The 23,882-nt window shown below is 37.7% G+C and overlaps 1 protein-coding gene across 1 annotated transcript in view; it reads left to right on the top strand.

The window, feature by feature from the left end:
* PREX1 (phosphatidylinositol-3,4,5-trisphosphate dependent Rac exchange factor 1) overlaps positions 1 to 23,882 on the top strand; it is a 237,349-nt gene that overhangs the window by 96,918 nt on the left and 116,549 nt on the right. The window contains exons 2-5 of the mRNA XM_088153617.1: positions 1,385 to 1,456; positions 3,721 to 3,843; positions 8,407 to 8,511; positions 12,837 to 12,938. Of these exons, the coding sequence (XP_088009743.1) occupies positions 1,385 to 1,456; positions 3,721 to 3,843; positions 8,407 to 8,511; positions 12,837 to 12,938 (402 nt within the window). The remainder of the gene's footprint in view (positions 1 to 1,384; positions 1,457 to 3,720; positions 3,844 to 8,406; positions 8,512 to 12,836; positions 12,939 to 23,882) is intronic.

The raw sequence follows: 23,882 nt of genomic DNA, 5'->3' as shown, positions 1-23,882 counted from the left end.
GTGGCCCTTCCCCTCCTAATAAGTTGTGCAGGCCCGGTTAGGCAAACAAGAAATAAATGGGCGCAGATTTTTCTAGTAGCATTGTGAACAATTTTCCAAAACAGACTCCTACGCAAAGAACCTATACCAAGCTATGGAAGAACTTTGGTGAAGCAAATAAGAGGTTTTTGGTTTTGTTTCAGTGTTTGGGGGTTAACAAGAGAAGAGAAATGAGGGAAATGATGCCGGACTGGTGTGGACCTTGGGCTACTCCAGCAGTTCTTGTAAGAATATCTCCAAATGACTAGAGGTGTTCTACTATATTCTGCACTGGGCAGACTCCACGTCAAATAGGACACCACATTTTAAGAAAACGTGACTAGATAAATTGGAACGGGTGCAGAGAAAGGCAGTGGGGATGATCACAGAAATAGCAGGAATTTTTTACTTAATACATGCTTCTATGTAAGACAATACAGGGAATTGGAAACTAAGTTTTATGAGGAAGTATAAGTTTTCCTGAAACTTAAAATCATTATATCATGTCCTGCACTCTTGGACAATAGAGTGCGACATCTTTCAGATACCTGAACAATGCTATTATATCTCCTCATAAAACTTAGTTTCCAGTTAAAATACGTCTTAACAACAATTGTACGGTGGAGCATATTACTACTGGAAAAAGTGATCTCCTTTTCCTTGGATGTGCTCAGGCAGAGGCAGAGCAGCCAGGAATGATTTAATTTGGATTCCTGAAAAGGATTGGACTAAAGGGCCCTTTCCAGTTCTGTGGTTCTATGTTGATGTGTGGTTGAAACAAAGATAAAATTGAAAAGGGGTGGTGGGGAGGTGGAGAGACTACATTATAGGTGCTCATAGACACATATGCTACATGTTGGTTTCAGAATGCCCTTATTTTCCCCACTCTGTTTGGTTAAGCATTTTCAGTTCTACCCTCCTCTACCCCTCAGCTTGACACAGATATTTTTTGTGTGATGAAATCCAGACATCACACCTCCCTAATCAATGCAGAACAGTCACGTTTTTATGGGGAGAAGGAGAGGTTCAGAAGGGTTAAGCAAACAGTTGTTTCCTTTGGTGTGCCAGTGGTGCCAGTTGTCTAAGTAAAATTAAGTACTACAAGTTCTGAGGGAAGATGCTTGTTGTCAGGCAAGCTCCAAGCAAGTTTGAAAGAGGTGCTTTGATCAAAACGTGCAGTGTTCCAATATCAAAATTTTACAGCTGATGCTTACGAGTATGTAAAGTGATCTCCCCTTTATCCCAGAAGAATCCCAGATTTGTATCTCATGGCTCAATGCCAGTGAAAACCCTGAAGATAGAATAAGTGAAATTAAAGAAGGATCAGTTTGAAAATAATACTCTCTTTTTTTTTATTTCCCTGCAGGCCTTTCTGCATCGAATTAGACAAAATGCTGTGGATAAAGCTGAGAAATATATAACAGAGGAAAATGTCAAGGTAATGCTTTCAAAACATTGATTTCTATGAATTATTGGGTTAGGGTTGGGATAACATCAAGCCCAACATTAATTCCATCAGTGGATTGTTAGCAGTTGCAACACTTGGATTGCCACATTACCTTAAATGAACAGAAACTATACACAGAAACTACAAGAAGTGTTACGGGTGGAAAACAGCAGGGAGAATCTTTTCTTTTTCATCTCTGCAGTTAGGTCCAATAATATTTGGTCCTATAATGAACGAAGAAATGAATGTGGCACCCATGTGCAGATCAGGAGACTCAGGTCCAGCCTCAGCCCCTAAATGTAGTTTCTCCTAAAACCAGCAGAAAGTCTCGTTGAATAAATCTATGATTTCTACTTGCAATCTCCATTCCTTTAAACCTGTTGTTCAACTGAAAGGCAAAGCATCTCTGGCTTCCAAAACTAGATGCTTCTATTTTCCCACCTTGCTAAATTCCTTCATCTCTTGGAGGGAGGAACTGTGCACGTCATTGACTTTTCTTCCAGGGTCATTTAGTCCTCAAGCTATTCTGTTACCTTCAGCTACTGTACAGCAAACAAAAATGTTCAGCAGTGAAGTCTTTCTGGCTTTTAAATGCTGCAAATAAAAATATAGTAATATTACTATTGGTTTTATTCCAATTAATGTACAGTGGTACCTCGGGTCACGAACGCTTCTGTTCACGACCAATTCGGGTCACGAACAGCACTGTTCGCAAAATTTTGCTTCCGTTCGTGAACTCTGCATCAGGTGACAAACAGGATCAGCCACCATTTTCCCTGCTGACACACAGGGTCGTGGCTTCCTGTAGGGAGGGGGATTCTCCCTCCAAACAATAACCGCCTCCCCACCCGCCTTCCTGTCCTCCATGCCTCAAGCAAGGTTAGTGTTCTCTCTCTTCATACTGTACTGTACTTTGTGTCATATTTTTGTGGTTTAAAAAAAAATACATATGGTTCAGAACGGATTAACCATATTTACATTGAACCTTATGGGAAAATTTGATTCAGGTCGCGACCAAAATCGGTTGGCGACCAAATTCGTAGGAGTCAGAACGGATTAACTGTATTTACATTGAACCTTATGGGAAAATTTGATTCGGGTCGCGACCAATTCGGGTTGCGACCAGAGTCGCGGAACGAATTAAGTTCGTGACCCGAGGTACCACTGTATTGCCTGTGAAGGTTCTAAATATATCTGTCATACAATCAAATACTGCATCCAAATTAATTTTTTTTCTCACCTGATTAAATATGTTTATGACTGAAGTTTCTTTGGGCTTCTCTCCAGATGCAAATGATATTTCTGGTTTTTTTCCTTTGCTGAATTTCCTGGGAAGATTTTAAAAGCCCATTTACAAATCTGCATGCAGGTTGTCCTTGCTTAACAATCATTCATTCAGAGACTGTTCGAAGTTACGATAGTGCTGAACAAATGGTACTTATGCCTGGTCCTTGAAGTTACGGCCGTTACAGCGCCTCCCAAGTCATGTGATCAAAATTCAGGCACTTGGCAGCCCACCCACATTTATGACCAGAAGGTGTGCTTCACTCCCCCCACTGGCCTATCTCTCCCCCATCTCTGCTCTTTTTGCTATCCTGTGCTCCACCCTGCACCCCACCGCCCTGCACTCCACCCTGCACCCCCGCTGCCCTGCACTCTGCTGCTCCTGGCTCCCCCACTGGCCCTACCACCCTGTGCTCCTCCCTGTGCTCCACCACCCCTGCTACCCCCACTGGCACTGCCACCCTGTGTACCGCCCTGCGCTGTAGTGCCCTGCCACCCTGGGCTCTGCCCTGCACATCTGCCGCCCTGCGCTCTGCTGCTCCTGCTGCCTGATTGTGAGGCCATGTCTGCTATCTTGTCTGTTTTGACCCCCCACCATGATCACCACTGTGTAAGATTTTTCTTTTTACTATGTTATTAAACTAAAGGGTTGAGCTTTTCAGGTTAAAGCTCTGACAGGTAGCTGTTCACTGTAGAGTTAGTGAAAATAGTAAGTTATTAAGGATTTAAAACTTTGCAATAGGGTAGTCTTTGTTCAGACATTGTGCCAAACCATAGTTAATTAAGTTTCTTAGTTCTTGCATAGCCTTTACTGAATTTTGTTTTCTAATTTTTAAATTAAATGCTAAATTGTTATTTCATTATGAAATATTAAAACAAACTCAATAAAGATTGTTTGAAATGGGTAGAGGGAGAAGAATCTGTGAAGTTTTCATTAGCAATTATTACTGGAGGTCCTCTTTATGTTGCAGATTTTATTTTCCAATATAGAAGATATACTTGATGTTCATAAGGACTTCCTGACTGCTCTAGAATACTGTTTACACCCTGAACCTCAGTCTCAGCATGAACTGGGAGATGTTTTCTTAAAATTTGTGAGTATGATACATTAAAATACATTTTGGTGATGTGTTTCTTCTATACGTGCATCTTAAAGCAGTCTCAAACTTCCACTGGGTTATGGTCAGATTCAGAAATTGTGTATCTTGATGCATATGTTCCCCTAGGTTTGGCTCAAATATGCCTCACTAACTTCTCTTTATGGACATGTTTGCATAGCTGTCTTCTTCTCATTCCCAGCCCATAGCCAAGGCCATTCTGTTTTTTTTTTAATCTGATATAGAAGTAGGGTTTTCTATCTTCATCTACTCTCTCTAGCAAGTATGGTGCAGCTTAGCGATAGCAGTAGACCAGGACCACTTTATGTACTAGACTAGACTTCTGTACCACAAAGTGCCTGTCAGGCCCAAGTAGACTCAAAAGCCCTGACAGCCAGGTTGTTCAGTTCTGCTAGAGTAGGAAATCTTATTTCCTATTTAAATTACTAACAGCAAAACCTTATATTTAATTGTGATTGCATCCATGGATATATGTGGCATCAATTCTTACATAGAATGCATTCTGAAATAGGAATGAATGTATTGCAGACACTAAACTAGCTTATATGATGGTGTTATATGCACATATATGCTCATGCGGTGTTTATTGTTTTTAAATTAATTAATTAATTTAAAATTAAATTAACTAAATTAACTAAATTAAAATTTAGTTAATTAATTAATTTATACATCACATTTATATAGCCGCCCATCTCACACAAAGCAACTCTGGGCGGCATACGACAATTAAACAAAATAACAAGTGAATAAAAGCAAGCATTATAAAAAGATAAAAAGTTATCATTAAAATAAAAACATTATCGCAAATTTTAAAAAATTAAGATTATGTGTGTTATAAGTGTTATATGTTAAATGTGTTATATTCACATGGTGTTATATGTGCATGTATGTGCCTTGAGTTATATATAAAAAAGATTACTAATAATATTGCTGAATGTACATGCAGTATATGTGTACCAGGAAATGGGTTAGTTGCATATTCCTGTTGCATGCAGCTGCCTATAGGATTGCCTATAGGATTGCAATTACGCATGACTGTCACATGCATAATGCAGTAATTAATCCAGTGAATTTAGTAATATGTGTGGTGCTCCTAAGTTATAGGGCAGCATACTGAAAGAATTTGCTGAGCAAGAGAAGATCTATTTTTAAATAGTTGCAATCTGTTATCATAATATGCTTGATAAGTGCAGGTTCAGTTTTCTGAGGGTAGCATCTCTAATTATGTAACTGATAGTTTCCTCATCCTATGAAGAAACCTCAGTGTCACCCGGAGAGAAAATTAAACACTTAAAGCACTAAGTAATTTAAAAGCATGGCTTTCATACTTGTGGTCTTGTGCATGAAGGACAGCTGGTAAGACTTGATGAAAGCCCTCTGGCATCTTTATAATTATTGAATATATTGAACTGTGGTTTGCCAGGAGATGTCATGATCTAAATATAATCTCTAAAAATATGCCCGTGTCACAGAGCTGCAATCAAAATCTACAAATCAACACTGGGTGCTATTTCCCTGGCATAAGGTCAGATGAAAAGAACTGAGTGATATTAATGGCTATAATATTAAAGAAACAAGTCTTACAATGTTTTACCTGTATAAGTTCCCATGTCTGCCCTGTCAGGCACTGGGGTTTTTATGACCTGTGATTGGGATATATCCTAAAGCATCTTCAGTTTGGTGCCCTTCAGACACGTTGGGCTGCAGTTTCCATCTACCCATGCAAGCATGGCTGTTGAGATTATGTGGGATCATGGTACAAATTTAGTCATCTGTTTTCCTGTGAAATACTGTTTTTCAACCTCTGGTTCTAATTTTTTCCTCTAATTCAGGTCCTTAGTTCTAGTTCAAATTACAGACAAGGATGGAAAAAAGTGTTCCAGATTCAGGTTTATGGAAGTGTCTAACCCTAGTCTTGTACTGTAAATTGGGTTGCATCATGGTTTAGATGCAGTGGAATCCTTAGCACAGTGTGGTTTGAGCTACATGGACCGTGGTCTGATTTAGTGACTGTGTTAGCCCATTCTGTTTTACTGCGACACGGGCTGGTTGGTGTGATGTTTGAATTCCTAAACCCAGTCAGCTGTGGAGTTATGAAGGGCAGTTCATTTCATACCCACTGCTACCTTGTTAGTGATGTACTGAAGCCTTGTCAATAATTCCTGGTGACAGGGCTCTTGGAGAAAATGTGTAGAAACTCTTTATGCTCAAAATGATGACTTTTGACCCTGAAAGTGGGATCATGACTGGGTTAATTTTTTTGCACAAAAGGTTGGACATAATGCAGTGTCCTGTTACCTGAGGCTGTGTTCATGAGGTATAGTAAACCCTTTTTTCTTAACACTGGTTTGTTGAGTAAAACACAACACGCTGGGTTTGTATAACATGCTGACCTATAAACCTGGTTGCAGGCTACAATGGTTGTTCTCCTACATCATGCTGAGCTTGAAACCAACCAACATCACTAGCTTAGAATGATGTATGAACACAGCCAAGATATACAATTAAGAAAAAAACAGTGTTTTATTCTGTTTTATCATAGGTTACAGTTTCCTCCATCTGGTAGCTTGAAACATTTGTCTTTTTAGTATTCCAAACTTCTGCTCAAAATTGCCTGAAGTTGAGGCTGTTGCAGTTCCAGATGTTTACATAGCAAAGAAAAAACGCCCAAATCATCTGCTTCCCTACTTTTTCCCCATAACCCTTTTGTGGTTGAATGTTATATTTCCCTTGCTTATTATGTTTGGATGGAGATATATGCAAGGATAAAAGAAGAGAGAAACCATCAAATAAATTTAAATTATAAAAGGAATAACATTTAGAGAGAATAAAAACAACACTTTAAATAGCCTCCAGACTCTCTATGTGAGCTTTGTATTCTTTCAAAATTGTAGTTCTCTTTCATGTAATAAAAGAAAGAGAATTCAGAGTTAACTTTTTTAGAATGAATCATTGTCAGCACACTCAGGAAAAACAAAAAGGTATTTTCAAGACAACATAATATATAGAATTCACTACCAGGGCTGTGCAGTGCTTTGAATTTGATTCAGAAGAGGAGCTTTGTAAGGTACAGAAATCCCTAAGTAGAACTCATTAAAGCAGCTACACCTGTTTCTAGGAGAGCCCACCTGAAGTGGAAGATGCAACTGTTTAATGAGTTGGAGGGATACCCCACTCCCACACTCCCATACATTCTGAAGCATTTCTTCCAAATTCAGTCTGAAAGACTGCTAAACCCTGATGCGCATGAAATATGATGAAGAGATCTAAAATTTCCTGAGATCTGAAAATTATAAACAGTTCATTGTATTTCTGTCTCTTACTTTCTCTCTTTCTCTATGAAACACATTTTGGGAAAATGTAAACAATTATGTAAATTTGCTTTCTTATCAAACTCATATTTATTTTAACAACATACCATTTATAAATTAACTTGCATATATAATTATTGTAGGATTTTGTATCTTTATGAAATGTATAGAATAAAGTGTAGTAAATAGGTTCTCACAAAGCACTGACTGAAAATTGAACAGATTTTGGAAGATTAATGTATGAATTGTGTCTCTGATTTAATGAAAATGCCAGAAGAGGATAGGAAGGAGTTGGAAAGCATTCTCTCTCTCTCTCTCTCTCTCTCTCTCTCCCCCCTCCCCTCCCCTCCCCTCCCCTCCCCTCCCCTCCTCTCTCCCTCTCCCTCTCCCTCTCCCTCTCCCGCTCCCGCTCCCGCTCCCTCTCTCCCTCTCCTTTAAAGTACATACGCATACATTCTGACTCTTATCTTCTGGGTAACTTGATTAAAAAGTTATTCACTGAAAGCCATTCAAAAGTCTTCTTGAGTATAAACCACTGTTTTTTCTTAATTGTATACCTTGGCTGTGTTCATATACCATTCTCAGCTAGTGATGTTGGTCGGTTTCAGCTTAGCATGGCTGGATTCACACATCATGCTAAGTTATGATTTTGTTAACTGTGGCCATATTATGAATTAACATAGGGGCAGGAAATTATTTTTCCCTCCATTTTTTAAATTGTTGTTGTTGCTTAAGCGTGCATTAAGCTTATTTTAGGGCTTATACTGAAATATGTTTTTTGTGGGGTTTTGTGGGTTTATATTTATATTTTATTTCTATGGTCTGTTGTTGCAAGTCAGCTAGGATTATTATGTATAAGATAGGTGGACATATGTATTTTCTAAACAAAGAAATACATATTGGGTGCTCCCTACCTATAAATGGCAGGTAACCAGGCTGGTGACTTATAATGAGATGGAACTCCAGGAGAATCACAACAGGAACTTGAAGGCTGTTTGCTGCTTTGGGGCCACAAGTTATCCGCTTCTGATTTAACATGATGTGTGAAATCAGACAATATGAAATTCAAGTATAGCAGGAAACATGGTGTTTGTGATGCAGTATACATTCCATGATGTATTTATGCTGCTTTGATGGAAACTTTAACTTACCTTGATTTGAGATAAAATACCAATGATAATCAGTGGAATACTTTAATTAACATAAATATCTTTTCCTATTCTCACAGAAAGACAAGTTCATCGTATATGAGGAGTATTGCAGCAACCATGAAAAAGCACTCAGGCTTTTGATGGAACTGAACAAGATCCCTCCTGTGAGAGCATTCCTATTGGTAAGAATCAATGGTATCATAAACTGTTTGGACAAACTTCTTTGTTAGGGACAAGCCCACTCTAGTACTCAAAATGAAAGTACAGTCATGAACACACCAGACTGTAATAAAAGCCAATGGGGAAGGATTCTGAAGTCCTTCTCCATTCATGGCCATTTTATTCAGAATCACAACTAATTTGCTTCCCATTCCACCCACAGTCATTGAAAAATAACAAACTGGAATGGGGCCAGCATTGTAGTATACAACATGCTGGCTATACATTCTAGAACATTGTAGCACAGTAGAGTATATTTAGAGGGGACCAAGTTGGGGGAACCAGATCTAACCTCATAGAAGGGTAGCAGAAGTGGGTGAGGCTGGGGCCTGGGATGGGTATCCTATTTATGTGATCTGGAGTTCTCTTGAAGAAAGGTTGGTTACAAAGGATGGATACAGGAAAAACTGGTTCCTTTGTGTTTGAGGGGGAAAAAAATAACAAAAATGTATTGGCCTTTCATATACTGATTATTTGCTTTGCACCTTTTAAGATTTTCTCTGTGTTTTGCTTCCCATACTAGTGGTTTTTCACCACCCTCTTTTCACTTCCTTTTTTGAAAAAAAAGTGCTTTCCATATTTGAACAGTAGAGCTGCCAAAATGTTTCTTTGCATCTGGCCCCCGCTCTGCTGTACTTGTGTGCATAGCACAGAATATGGGCAAATATCTGTTGATAAACTGCTGAGTTTAATATAGCATAAGAACCTGTGGTCCTCCGGATGTTCATTTATAATACCCAAGTTTTCTCATCATTACCCATGCTAATAGGAGCTGATGGGAGTTGTAATTCAGCAAATCTGGAGAGCCATAGGTTCCCTGACATAGTTCCCTTCGCTATGTAAGAGTAACAACAAACCTGACAGTAAAACAACTGTACCATCTTGTCTCACTGACGGATTTCTGACATTGTCAAAACTGAGTCTGGTAGCTTGCTGGTTGAAAGAACCTAAATGTCCATTTTTGTGACTTGACAATGATCCTGGCTTACTGTGCCAGGTTTAAAATTAAACAGTAAAAGAATGAACTTGTATTGTACATTAAAGTATAATTTATTCAGCTCAATGCATTTTAAATATATTCTGAGCTAGGTAACGGTTCAAATAAATCAATACTCAGAATCTCTGTGGTTATTGATAATGGCTTCATGCACCATACAAATTATAAACTGTCTTTTGCAAATCACAATGAGTGGATTCACATACTGTCTGGTTTTACACATTATGCTAAGCCATGATTAGTGTACCTATGATTTATTCAACAAACAAGAATTGGTTGTGTTCACACAATATGCTGATGTTCAAACAAGCAACCCAAGCTTCCTGTGGGCTGTTCTTTCATTGTATTTTAACTTATCTTCCCTACAACATAAGAAATTGCCCTGTAGAGAATTAGACCATTAGCCCATCAGTATTATTGCTACTTAGTAGCAACAGTTCTCTATGGTTTATTTAAATTTATTGCAATATTTATATGTCAACAACTCAACATGAACTCCTGGCATTTTATACATATCTATAAAACTATGAAATTTTCCATTAAAAGAAACTGTAAATAATACCATTCCCTTGACATTCAGTCCCAGTAGGATTAGCAATTAAAAGCTCTATAGACCAATTCTATTTTAATTATTTTCCTGAAAGCCATCAGGGATTGCACCATCCAGATCTCTGGGGATAAACTGTTCCATGGGGATTGGGCAAAAATGGATAAATGTTGTTTCCTGGCCCCCTCCTCTACTGTCATGTCGGGGGGACCTTCAGCATCTCTACTCAGGATGCATACACTGAATAGATTGCTTTATTGAGCTGTTTCTTATTGTGCTTCTATGCTTATTAAGCATAACATACTTAAAAACTGTACATAAAATATTATCGAAACATACATATTAACATGCACATAAAACACACACACACACACAATCAGACCATAGGAAAATATATAACAATTATTTATTACCAGTATCCATCATTCATGTAAGGTATATTCATCAATTCAGCTCTTCAGTCCCCAAATGTTCCATAAAAAACCCAGGACATAATTATCTTCCTAAACATCCATCTTGCTTGGGTTCAGGCTCAGCTGTTTTTCCCTGTCCAGACTCTCACAACCTCCACTGCTGAATTTTGGACCAATTTTAGCTTCTGGTAGTCTTCAAAGACAGCCCTTTGTAGAGCTCATTGTATCAGTCCATCTGAGAGGTGAAAAGGGGATGAAGGAGAGTTGCCAGAGTTGCCTGCTGTGGTCTGAGATAAGTTTTTCCCATACCTATAAGGAGATGCAAAATATGGAAACTGAGGACCTTTTCAGTCTGCATTGGAACTGATCAGTGTCTCATCTAGGGGCCCCCTTACTGTTACCATAAAAGCATTTATGTCTCCTAGTGCAGACCTATTTTTGTTTGTTTGTATCTGTGTTGCATTGTTGACAGTGGGCACAAGCTTGCTTACTTATGCTCTATTAAAGCTTTCACTCCTTTTGTCTCTGGCGTATTAATTTATGTGTTTGAATCATTGAGAGGAAATCTGAGTATAGCTGTTATTCCAGTACATTTCCTGTACTTATTAATTGGAGTGCCAGGAAAAAAAGTCTATAGCCTTGTTCATCGTTTCATAGGCTGAGAAGCTTTTGGGGCTGTGGTGGTTCTTTGCTTGACCTTGAAAGGCATTTGAAATAGTTATATACGGTATCGATGTGGAAGTCTGATTTTGTGAATTGGTAGTTCCATATATCTCCTTCTTATTGTGTCTTCCATCTTCCTATCTCTCCATACAAGTTATGCCCAGCATGATAATATCACAATAAAATGAGAATAATTAAAGAATAGACATCTGTCTGAGTAGTGTGTTCTTGTTACCTGAAGTAGAGATTCTACCTTGGAATGATCTCTCTGCCCATTTTTTAAATGACTAAATAAAATAAATAAATCAATTGTCAAATATTATGAGATCTTGGCACTCTCAACCCTGAGTTCTCACAAGTTTTCTCAAGCCTTGCAGGTTTGCATGTAAGAATGGCAAAGACTTGCAAGATTTTCTAATTTTAAAATCTTATTTTTAGTTAGTTTGGGGTTCTACAATATTACCTAGGGATTTGTGGATGCATTGTTTCCCTTGGATGCCTCCTTGTCCTAATTTAAAGAAGACTTAGCTCAGAGGTGTGCAGTCTGAAGTACAGGTGCCATATATGGTCCCTAAAAACCTTGGATGGAAAGCAGACATAAGGAAGGAAGATGTAGAAGTTGCTTGGAACAGAATAAAAAGAATTATATTGTAAAATGCCATAGCAGCAACATATGCCACAAATTATAGTGATGCTAGAATAATGACGTGTGAAAATGTCATCACATAAATGCCACTGTTATGTATTTGCACCCCAATGTCTGACGTAAATACGTAGCTTGCAGCATTTGCATGATGATGCCATCATGGAAATTACATCATTCTCCCTCCCCCACTTCTCCTGCTACAGATGCCCATGTGCTACAGAAGTGTGTAGTGTTACACTAATGAGAAGCGCTGTAAAATCTACACTTATCATTTTAAGGAGTCATGATACTGCAGAGTTTGAAAATATAAGATAAAGTGAATAGGCTAGAATTATGGAATTTGTTTTGCATGTATATGGAGATGAAGGTTGGTTATTGTCTGCAGTGATAGCAATATTTGCTGGAAGTTAAGCCTGTGTGAGAATAAATGCAATGTTTAGTAAATGGCTTAGCATTTACAAGGACACACGTTCTGGGTTGCTTAATGCCTGCAGTGATGGCAGTGATTGGGAATGCAAATATATGGATAAATTGTATGCAGATGCCTTCATGTTGGGTAAGAACCCAAATGATAGAATGTTTCAGTCCTAAAAATATGCATTCCAACTTAGCTGTACATTTTATCTGTGAATGGAATAGCTATTTGGGTAAAACACACATGGCTGTCCAGACATTTTTATGTTGTACAATTTTGACTTTGGAATTTTTCAGTGAAGAATGTTTGGAACTGCAATGTAAAGGTATATGAAGCATCAGCCTTGGGCAGTTCTTGGTTGGGAGATTTTCTGGGAACCCTGAACATGTTGACTTGAGTCCTATTAAAGAAAAACAAATTATACATTTAATAAATACAATGTTCCTTCATTTTTTTCTATGCATTGAAAGGATTTTTATATATTTTCTCAGTCCATCATTCATATGAGACACCACAGATAGTGAACTTTACCAAATGTCATTCATTACAATGATGTCTTGAGATGTTTTGAGCCAAATGTAATATTCCTGTCCTTTTCTGGTTACAGAGCTGCATGCTTTTGGGAGGTAGAAAGACTACAGACATTCCACTTGAAGGTTATCTTCTAACTCCAATACAGAGGATTTGCAAATACCCACTTCTCCTCAAGGTAACACCAAATGAGGACTTTGTCCTGATAGCTGTGTTCTCAGATTATTGTGCTACAGTTTTTCAGTTTTTCTCATTTCACGAACAGTTCTACTTATCTCCTTACAGAGAAAATTAACACACTCCAGTTGTAGTAAAAAAATATTGGCTGTTTATAAAACTTGAATACAATAAAAACTATTGTATGGCTCACTACAAATTGTTTCATTCCTGATTATTTGACATTCAGTGACTTGAGATACAATATGAGAAAACCACTATATAAGGTTCTGTGATTTCTGTCTGTAATACTTGATCAGTCAAGACAGAATTTTGATGCTGCAGTCATTAAATAGTGAGATGTAAATTCAACAATTAACAAGTACAATATCCTACCACAGCAATATTCCCGGATTATTAATTATACATGTTATGTGAATATGAACAGTTAGCTTTTTTGATCTATTGTGGCAAGAACTTCTCTGCTGATTCCTGGCTGGTTGTATTATATTAGAGTATGTTGAGTTGCTTCATGGAACACCCATTGTACATATGCTGTTTGAGGCTCCTTGCATGCTGAAGCCATAAACTGATATCTCTTTACAATGAAATGATGTGAACATCAAGATATATGTATCAATTGCAGATCAGAATGCTACATTAAACTTAAGCAATATCTATTTTATACTTTCTGCTAAGACAGTGTTAAAAGAGCATAACCACTGAGTCATATAGGAGCATGATTTGGAATTCATTCATTCATTCATTCATTCATTCATTCATTCATTCATTCATTCATTCATTCTTTATCCTGCCTCTCCCCCCACTTTTTTTTTTTTCTTGAGAGGAATAAATCATCCATGCTAGACCTCTGCATGACTGGTCCCCGATGCAGGCTACATGTGTAATAAAAGAGGACTACTGCTGATCTTCTACTAAACTGTTCCATTACCAATGGCAGTTGAATATGTTTTCTGCAATAATTTCTGGGATGTGCAATCATCTTTGTGCAATACAGCAGAACGCTTAACTTCTTTGTCATAATCACATTCATTCTCAAGTTATGACTACAAATGAAAGTGACCTTAAAGTGATTTGAAATAATCAGCCGACACAGTAGGGTGCTGGATTTTGGAAGTATTGTTGCGCATGTTGGCAGAACAACAATGTATGCAGCTTCTGGGGTAAAATCAGAGCATTTTTCCAAAATGTTTGTGGAGTTGTGGTTTTTGAACTAAATTTGAATCATGTTTATATTCCAGTATTCCATGATGTAAAAATATATCTCAGTAAATTTAAATGACAACGGACTTTGTATTTGTCAAGCGGGAGTGTACCACTCTGACGCAGAGAAACATTTCCATTTTAAAAAGCAACATTACAAGAATAGATTCTTAGGAATAAAAATTTAAAGGGTTGGTTTTTGTTCGTTTATTTGTTTTGCTACACTATTCTGCTCTTTTCTCATTCATTAATTTGACATGGTACCATGAGTTTGGGGAGGCAAGGTAATATACTATCTATTTGTTTCATTTATCTATCTATATTCCATCTACCCTTCTGGTTCTAGGTAGCTTACAACAGGTGAGATAAAGCATTAATAAAATCATAAAATACATCCATAAAATCAGTCAATAATAAAGAAACTACTAAAAATGATAAATCTGTAGTTGCTGTCAAATGAGTCCAAATGCTCTCTTAAAAACGATTATGGTAGGCAAACAGCATGTAAATAAATGCACATATGCCAACAGAGTAAAAGGAGAAGGCCATTATGATAAACTAGGAGAAAGATTTTTCTGGCACAAAAGTTAATTAAGAAAGTTTGGGCTGTCATATGGAAAGCTACAAATGTGTAATCCAGCAATATTGCATGAATCTGAATTGCTTACAAGCTTCAGTTATACAAGGTCAGAGTGGGGATAAGTATACATGAGAGATGTACAAAAAATGCCTTTGCAAATGGAGATCAGGCCTGATCTTTTCATGAAAATATATTCCTTAGTGCTAATAGCTTGATATACTTGAGATAGAGCAGTGCTTCAAAAGTCCAAAAATCCAAGTCCTTTTTTACATACTTAAGTCTAGGGTTGGACTGTGAAAAATTTAGTTTGTTTTAAACTGCTGTCTCGATTTTTGCAAGAGGCCCAAAATAATCATTGGGTCAAGGCTAAGCAGGAAGGGAGGGGATGTTTATTCTCTGGATTTGCTCTGGGATTATGGGTGACACTTGGGGGCCTTCTTAAAGCCTCTAGAATGGGATAAACAAGCCAAGGAAGTTGGGATTTGATAAAGGTTCCCAGAACCCATCTCAGACTACATGTTTCCCTTCCTTATACATCTACATTGATGTGGATTGCTTGGTTGGCTTTCAGTTGTATTTATGAGACTGTGGAACAAATTGGAAAATGGAAAAATGAAGAATCGATGAGAAGCAGAGGAATGATCAGGAGCAGAATTGGTAGTATCTAAAGCTGCCTTCACACAACCTACTTAACCTTGTTGCTAAATTTACCCATTATCTGGATTCACACAATGCACATAAGAGTAACCAAACAAGTTAGATTCATATAACATGCTGAGCCACAAAAATATAATGAAAGTTACAGCTGACCAAGCTTCTTATGTTGTGCAAATGTACTGAGTAAATCTTTAACTGACCTGGTTAAATATATTGTGTGAATACAGTTAGTTGCTGCCAAACTGTAATTTTTAATATGGTGGAAGAAAAAAAATTAATTTAATTTAACTTAATATATGAGAGAATAATGAATAATTGTATTAATTGTATTGATAATTTAATTATTATTTAGTCTTAATTCTAGCCTTGCCACATTTATACACTGACCTCAGATACTTATTAATGTATGCTCCTGCCTCTCGGATCTCCCCATGCTTCCCTCCGCCCCGCTTTTTAAAGGACAAGTCAGGGCCTCAACCCCAAATCTCAAATAGTGAAACTTGAACAACTTTAGACTGCAGCTGATGGATGCAATCTCAGGTGCATTAAGAAGAGAGATTCTAGAATAGATGCTGTGGTTTCTTTTTTGCAGCAAATTAATAATATTAGGCAGCAAATAATATATCTTCCATTGGATACATTACTGCTTCATCCAGTTGCATACGGACCAAGCCAGAGTCACTACTGATGTTATATTAATTAACAAATGTATTCTCTCCTCTTACAATGATGATAAACATACTCATTGATACAGACATCTTCCTTCTCCTCCCACAGAATCAAACTCACACAGTTAATCACAGGTCAAGCAGAATTTGCTTAATGTGGATTCAGCTTTAGATTTGATGCTAGCTGTTTCAGGACAACTTAATTGGTAGCGGAATTATTTTTAGCCTCTAGTTTTCCATACTTTGTTTCAGATCTTGAAAACTATTATTTGTTATGTTAAAAAAAGAGCACTCCTGAACACATCACTGCTCATGGACATGCAGGATGGCCTTGTGGCCTTCTTTATAAAGGATCATTCTGTATCTGGAAGCTTGTTAAAAGAGAGTATTTCAAAGTGTCTGGCTCCAGTTTAAGGATCAAGAACCAAAACAAGGGAGAGCTGCAGGGCTTTAGAATTGCACTTTATGAGGACCTGGACAGCACTTGAAACAGCCATGCAGGTTAACTGATCACGGAGTTTGTCCCTTTGATAAGATACCTTGAATTTTTAGTTGAGTTGTAGTAATTGTATCTACCTTTGCATCTGTACTTAACAATGAGCAAATGCAACATTGAAGTAAATCTTTTGTGTCCTCTTTTCTCCTCAATGCATTTTTTTCCTTTTTGATTATGAATGTGACTGTCTCATTGAGGAAGAATACCAGGGTATTATCAGGGTTGGGAAAAGAGGGAGAAGAACTTCAGGACAGATGGCATAAATGTCAAAGAAGAAGAAAGATGGAATGGAACATGAGTACAGAAAAATATAGGGAGAAAAAAGAAGGGGAAATGGAAAAGAAAATCAGAGAGGAGAAAGAAATAGGAGCACCTTGCAAAATATGAGAAATTAAGGGATAGGTATATTGCAATATGAATATAAAGTTATGGAGACTGAAGAGAAACAGTATTCAAGTTTATATTCTATTTCTTTTTTATTTTATTTTCTTCATCCTCGTTTCTTCTAAAGAAATAATTAAAATAATTGTCTTCTAAACAACTCAAAAATGTATCCAGTTGGATGTTAAAGTAAACTTTGTGGCTGAAGTCTCTATAAGGAATCACCATTCTAATGCAACCCCCCCCCCCCAATCTTTTTATCTTTTATATCAACTATGTCATCTGGGGGTGAACTGGGTCATTGCATGAAGAATTTGTACTCATACATGAACATCACTAGTGTGAATTTTGGGTGATGTAATTCATTCTGTGTTTATGATTATAGTGTTAGGGGATGGGATGACAAATTTACTTTGTCCTAGGTATAATGCCTGAATCAATTCTTAGAGATTAATCATACTTTTGAGTTGCAGGAAATGTTAGAGGAGTTTGGTATTAGTAAAGTTTGCTGGTTGGGGAATTTATAGTAACATTGCACAGCCCATCTATTTAACTTATTTATTCAATACTTTTCTAGTATATAGTTTCATTTATACTTGGTGCTATAAAAACCTGTGCTTTTAACTATTGAGTTCAGCAGTGAGGCAGCTGTTACATGGTTCAACCTCTGGGCACTGAAATAGTGTATTCCACTCAGAGAGGACAAATTCTGTGAAGTAAATGAGACCCTTGGGGATTAGGGTGAGTTGGAAGCAGTGTGGTTACATATAAATCTCATCCTCAGGGTGGAGATTAGTAGCACTTCTTTCTGCTTTCTTGTCCCCTAACATAATGGGATATGTAGGTCATAGTAACACAACACATGCTTGGAGTCAACAGACCGATGGCTGTTTGGCAAAAGGATTATGGATAGTTGCTGCCATTTATTTGCATCCCAAGTTTTCAGGTATCTGGCTGCAGCTCAAGGCTGTATTATTTGGTTTCCATGCCTGCCAGCTGTATGATCCACTTGAAAGTGCATTTGATAATTATAGGCTGTAGCCTTGGTAGGGAGTTTCCTGTACTCCTAAGAAGGGTTCACCTAGAGGCAGAAACTGAGTTGCCGAACTCCAGATTCACTTGAAAGAAAATGCAAAACAGCATAATGCTTGCAACCCTTCATGATGGTAGGTGTCAGAAATCAACAGAGATAAGCACTGTGATGGAAATCTGGCCAAGTGCCTTTTATCTTTTCCTGGGATTGTGTAAAAGACAGGACAGTGCTAATTAGCTAGATGTTAAGGTGCTAAAATATTCTCCTTCCCAACTTAAAGCTCTGCAGGAAAATTGACAACGGTGTGTTTTCAGTTCTGAAAAAGAATTATTATTTCACTATAATAAAATAATATTGGCTTATTCATTGTATAAAATTGGGAGAAGTAGCATGAGAAGAGCAGTGTTGCATTGTGCACAAAGTAATGTCCCACTGCAGTGTCACGAAATGCAAGGAGCAGTGAGCAGGGGAATACTTTTATATGGATACTTGTAATTTTCTGCAGAAAAAAAAATGCTCGGCTCTGAAAGTGAGTAAATAAGGATTATTGGTATGTTGTAGAAAAAGACAGTGGGTGGCAACAGGGTGATCACATAAAAGCAAGGCAAGTTTCAGTAGAACAACATCCTTTCTTCTAGGAAGTGCTCTGATTTGTTTTTAAAACTTCTTTCTTTTTGCAAACTTGCCTAGTTTTTTCCATAATATTGTAGGTTATTTTGTATTTTGCTATGTCCTTTTTTACGTTCCCCTGTTTAGGATGCTGCTGGCATTAGCAGCATACTAGATGGAATGGGATACCTCATGGGTTTCAAAAGTGGCAGTTCCTGTTTGGGAAATACAAGCTCAAGATCCTGTAGCTGAGATATATAAACTTGCAGCTTCGGTCGTACTACAGTACATTCCTCACACATGTATACCACTGGTATGAACACAGAATAATGTAAAGAGCCACAATGTGAACTGGCCCAAAATGCAGAGTTTGTGAGAAAAACACTGCTTTTTCTGTGTGTGTGTTAGAGAGAATGTGTAAGTGAATTATTTCCCATGGGCTTGTTCATTTACAAGAGAAATGAAAATAGATTAAACAGGTCTCTTTCTCTGTATAGGGAATGCTGATGTTTCAATTGTGGTGGTTCCCTCTGTATTTAAACACTTCGACCTCTCAGGCTTCTACAGGTAGATCTGTGTCATATTATCAAATTACTGTTCCACCTGGTAATGGGGTGAGATCTTAGAAACAAATTATTTTCCTTTATTGCTGGCTTTAATTTCAAGTCCGGGATTTTTTTATCACAGTAAAATTTTCTCAGAATTTCCCTTAATCCCTAAGCAGGCCATTTCTAGATCTCTTGCCCTAGTGAATATGATATGAAGCTGGACTTTTCCCCAGGAATGATTGCTCGGACTAAAGTCTTTATGCATTTTGTTTCCAATGCCATTCTTATGCTGTCTTTCATGTGCTCGTTCTTCTGCATTGGCCTTCTTCATTGTACTCGTTTCATTGTGCTAACTCTTTCTCTTTAGCCAAGGCATTTCTGTTACCCCAGAAAAAAGTCATTTGGATGGGTGGGGGCTTCATTCCTTATATAGAAGCTGACTAGACTGACAGCTGACTCTTTCTCTGGCAACAGGATGGAGTCTTCCAGCACAATTGAGTGTTGGTTTAAACACACTACTTTAGCAGTGCAGAATAAAACAGGATGGCTGGAGATTCCAAGTAGCATAGCTGGAGAGCTTGTACAGCTGGTCCCTCCAGCTATTGCTACTTGAAGGGATTGTCTCACTTCATTTAATGGTAGGGCCAGCTCTGTTCCTCAGATCTTCAGTCCACTAGCTCAGCTCTTTCAGGCATAGTATCATCTTCCTTTAACCCTTCCATTTCTATTCCTTCTTGCCTAGATGCAATATTTTCTGATTGACATGACTATTAAAATTAGAGATAAGCAAGACACACAGAGAGTTGTGAGAGTTGTCTGCCAGATGGAGCTGGTCCCACTTGACTCTCATGAACCTGGGTCTTGGAATTTCAGCTTGTTTGCTGCAAACTAATACAGTCCGTAAACATTGTTTTGCAGAAATTACACTGACGTAAATTGGAGGGCCAAGAGACCATTGGATTCAAGCCAGACAAGATAAAAGAGTGAAGTCTTGTTTTGAAAGCAGAAGGCATTCATATTTAAAAATAAAATGAAATCACACAGTCCATAATTTTGAAATGCTGGATTTATTTTGTTGATGAAAAGGCAAAGTCTGCCTGTCAAGATGGGATGGGGGAAGGAAGACAACTTCAGGCTTTCAATTTTCCTATTTTAAGTTTAAGAGAAGGAATTTAATTAAAGGCTCAAGAGGAGATAGGTTTTGCTGGAATGCTATCTAACAGATTCCGTGACTGGTTCAATTGTACTTTGAGGTTCCTGCAAGATATCAAGAATATCAGTTTTATCAATATTAAATGAAGGAGTCAAGGACAGCACGGGTGCTTGCTCAGAACAAACAAAATGTGTAATATATACTGTTAAGACAGAATGATAGTCACATGCAAAGTAGTGTACATCTGTTGTGTTGATGGATTGTGATATCTGTTCCATGATTTGGCAGGCCTAGCTCTAATTCAACCTGTGTGACCTCTCAGTCTGTTGCTGATTGTATTGAAAGTGTGAGTAGAATCTGGCTGTGTATTTAGAAAAATGGAGTTGAGAATTTTTGTTACCTTTTTAGATGTGAAAAAAGTAATTCAGCTTTGCATGTCTGTTATTAGTCATTGTTTTTGCAGTCTACAAAAGTTTAGTAATCACTTGATAAATATTCAAGGAGAGTTCACTCAGTCATTTAAGATGAGAAAGAAAAGAAGAAAGGAAAATCACTTAGTTGACCCTTTGCTCAGAAGGGGCAAGAGTAATCCCTGTTAATGAAACATAGTTCCTCAGTGTTAATAGTTGCATTTTGTATTTTAAAGGAGAGAGAACCTGGGGTATCAACCAGAAGAGCTCTCATAATGATCCTTTTGAAAAACTGATATGCCTATACAGGTAGTTTTCACTTACCAGCCGCAATAAGGACCAGCAACTCTGTCACTGAGCAGCACGGTCATTAAGCAGAATGTCATGTGACTGCACCGACTTACAACATCAGCTCCAACTGCAGTCATTAAACAAATCACCACAGGTCATTAAGTGCAACATCACATGATCGTGACTTGTGACTTCCTGCTGGCTTCCCAATTGATTTTGCTTGTTTGAAGCCAGCTGTGAAAGTTACAGATGGCAATCATATGACCATGGGACACTGTGACCAGCATAAACGTGCACCAGTTGTTGAGTGCCCGAATCACAATTACATGATGGTGGGACACTGCAACTTCGAGGATTGGTCGTAAGTCTCCTTTTTCAGTGCTGTCATAATTTCAAACAGTTGCTGAACGAGTGGTCAGTAACCAAGGACTACCTCTATACATACATACATAGATACATATCCTGTTTTAAGTCTATCTGACCACTACTGTCTAATCTATTTCATTTCACATAGTATGATATATACTATACCACACATGTTCTTTTTATAATTTGAAAGAACCAATGATTTTAATGGCATTGTTTCAGCTCTAAATAAATATTTTTTACCTAGAAGCAGAAAACAATCTGCATATATAGTATCCAGTCCCCAATATTCTGGCAGTTTGTAGCATGATAATATCACAGATGGAACTATACAGTTGAAGAGGATCTAGGGAAATACATAGGATGAATTTTCAAAAGATGGGTCAACAGGGGGAAATGGGTTTAGTACACCCCCTAATTTTCCTATGTTCTAATCATTTCAGAATCCCAGGAAAAGATTTAGTTGTTGTGGTTGAGGTGCAACCTAATCAATGTGGCTGTTCCAGTTTGTTACTTTAATTCACAGATAATCAATTAGTAACATTTGTTTCAGTCTTTTTTTGGGTGGGAGAGATACAGTTATGAACCCTTGAAGCAGAAGTAGGAAGAGGACAGTTTGCTGCAGCACTAGCCTGCTCTTTCATGCTTTTCCCCCAAAGAATGAACAAAGATGAATGTGCTTAGGTTGTGCATACTGTGCTCTGGGGAGAAAGTGTGCAACTGGCCAGAGCTCAGTGCTGGTTGTTGATAAGCCACCAGCAGTGCCAGCAGCTTTTAAATTTTTAAAGAAAAAGAGTTAACCAGATCTGCTCCAAACATTTTAGGCCCAAGTATTATCAAAAACCTATACCACACATATTCTTTTTATAATTTGAAAGCAGCAATGATTTTAATTGCATTGTTTCAGCTCTAAATAAAGATTCTTTACCTAGAAGCAGAAAACAATCTGCATATATAGTATCCAGTCCCCAATATTCTGGCAGTTTGTAGCGTGATAATATTACAGATGGAACTATACAGTTGAAGAGGATCTAGGGAAATACATAGGATGAATTTTCAAAAGATGGGTCAATGGGGGAAATGTGTTTAGTACACCCCCTAATTTTCCCATGTGCATATCCTTCCACTGCTCCTTTGTAAGTGAACACTATGACTCACTACAGTGGGTAGCATCATCAAAATCCCTGACTAGCTCACTTCTCATGGATATAGATATGGCAGCTGCATCCATATGGATATGTGTGTATGATGTATGCAAAGTGCACACTAATGCACATGCTACCTAAGTATCCTTACAATATACTTTCCCTTTATAAACCCATCTCATTTATCATATTGACATGTATTTTGCTAGTAATCATTACATGGACAACAATGATGTTCTGTTTTCAAAAGTTCCATTGTAGAAGTCAGTTTTTTTAAAAAAAAAAATATACAAAGCATGTATCACAAGCCCTCCGAAACCCTATTTTGCTGCCTGATCATGGTGGGAGTTGGAGTGTTCCTGGGAGGGTGAGCAAAGTATGCCAGGAGTGTGTGCCAAGAGTGTATAATCCCAGCAAGGTCACCCAAGGCATGAAGGTCATCCTTAGCTGTCTAGCTAAAGCAAGCAAGCAAACAGCTGTATTGGGCAACAGCAATATAGAAAGATGATGGAGGCAGATGATCACTTTAGTGACAATTGCAAAGGCATGATTTCATACTGTATGAGAGAAGGCAGTGATAAACCACTCCTGTATTTTACCAAGAAAACCCCATGAATAGGCAAGATAAAGTTATTGACAAGATAGTGCCAGTTGATGGGCCTCTCAGATCAGATAACACTCAGCATGTTGAGAATCTTTCAAAATACTAAGTGTGTATATGACATGACTAAATCAAAGCCTTCAGAATATCTAGTTGCTGATGTTGCCATGCAGGAAAAGAAAATCTGAAGCTACAAAGAAATAAGAAACATGTACATAAGGAGTTTAAAGATGGGAAAGCTCAACACAGAGAAAGAGGAAGTGAATCAATTACACATTGATATCTTAGGCAGCAGCAAATTGAAATGGGCTGGAATTGGACATTTTTAGTCAGAAGATCATATTGCTTACTACTCAGGACATGAAAAATGGAGAAGGAACTTGCTTTCATATTCAGGAAGGATATGTAAAGGACGGTACTTGAATACAATGCAGTCAATGACCAAATAATATCAATTAGATTTTGCACATAACCCTTTAATATGATGATTATCCAAGTTTATGCTCCAACGATTGATGCAGAAGAAGATTAGGCCACTGAGTTTTATGGTCAAGTTCAATCTGAAATCAATAGAACATGCAAGCAAGATGTGCTGCTTGTGGTTGGAGATTGGAATGCCAACACTGGAAATATTAAGGGGGAAAATGTTGTTGGACTACATAGCTTAGGAAGCCAAAATGAAGCAGGAGAACAACTTATCAATATCTGCCAATCCAATTATTTCGTAATTGCTAACATGGTCTTCAGACAACCAAAACACTAATACATATGGACATCATTCCAAGATGAAGTAAAAGAAGGAAA

Source organism: Python bivittatus, unplaced genomic scaffold (genome assembly GCF_059951505.1).
Source record: "Python bivittatus isolate LINGU-HERP-01145 unplaced genomic scaffold, Pbiv_v1 ctg000700_np1212, whole genome shotgun sequence".
Classification (NCBI taxonomy): Eukaryota; Metazoa; Chordata; class Lepidosauria; order Squamata; family Pythonidae; genus Python; species Python bivittatus.
Note: the sequence above shows the minus strand (reverse complement) of the source record. Positions and strands in the feature narration are given on the sequence as shown.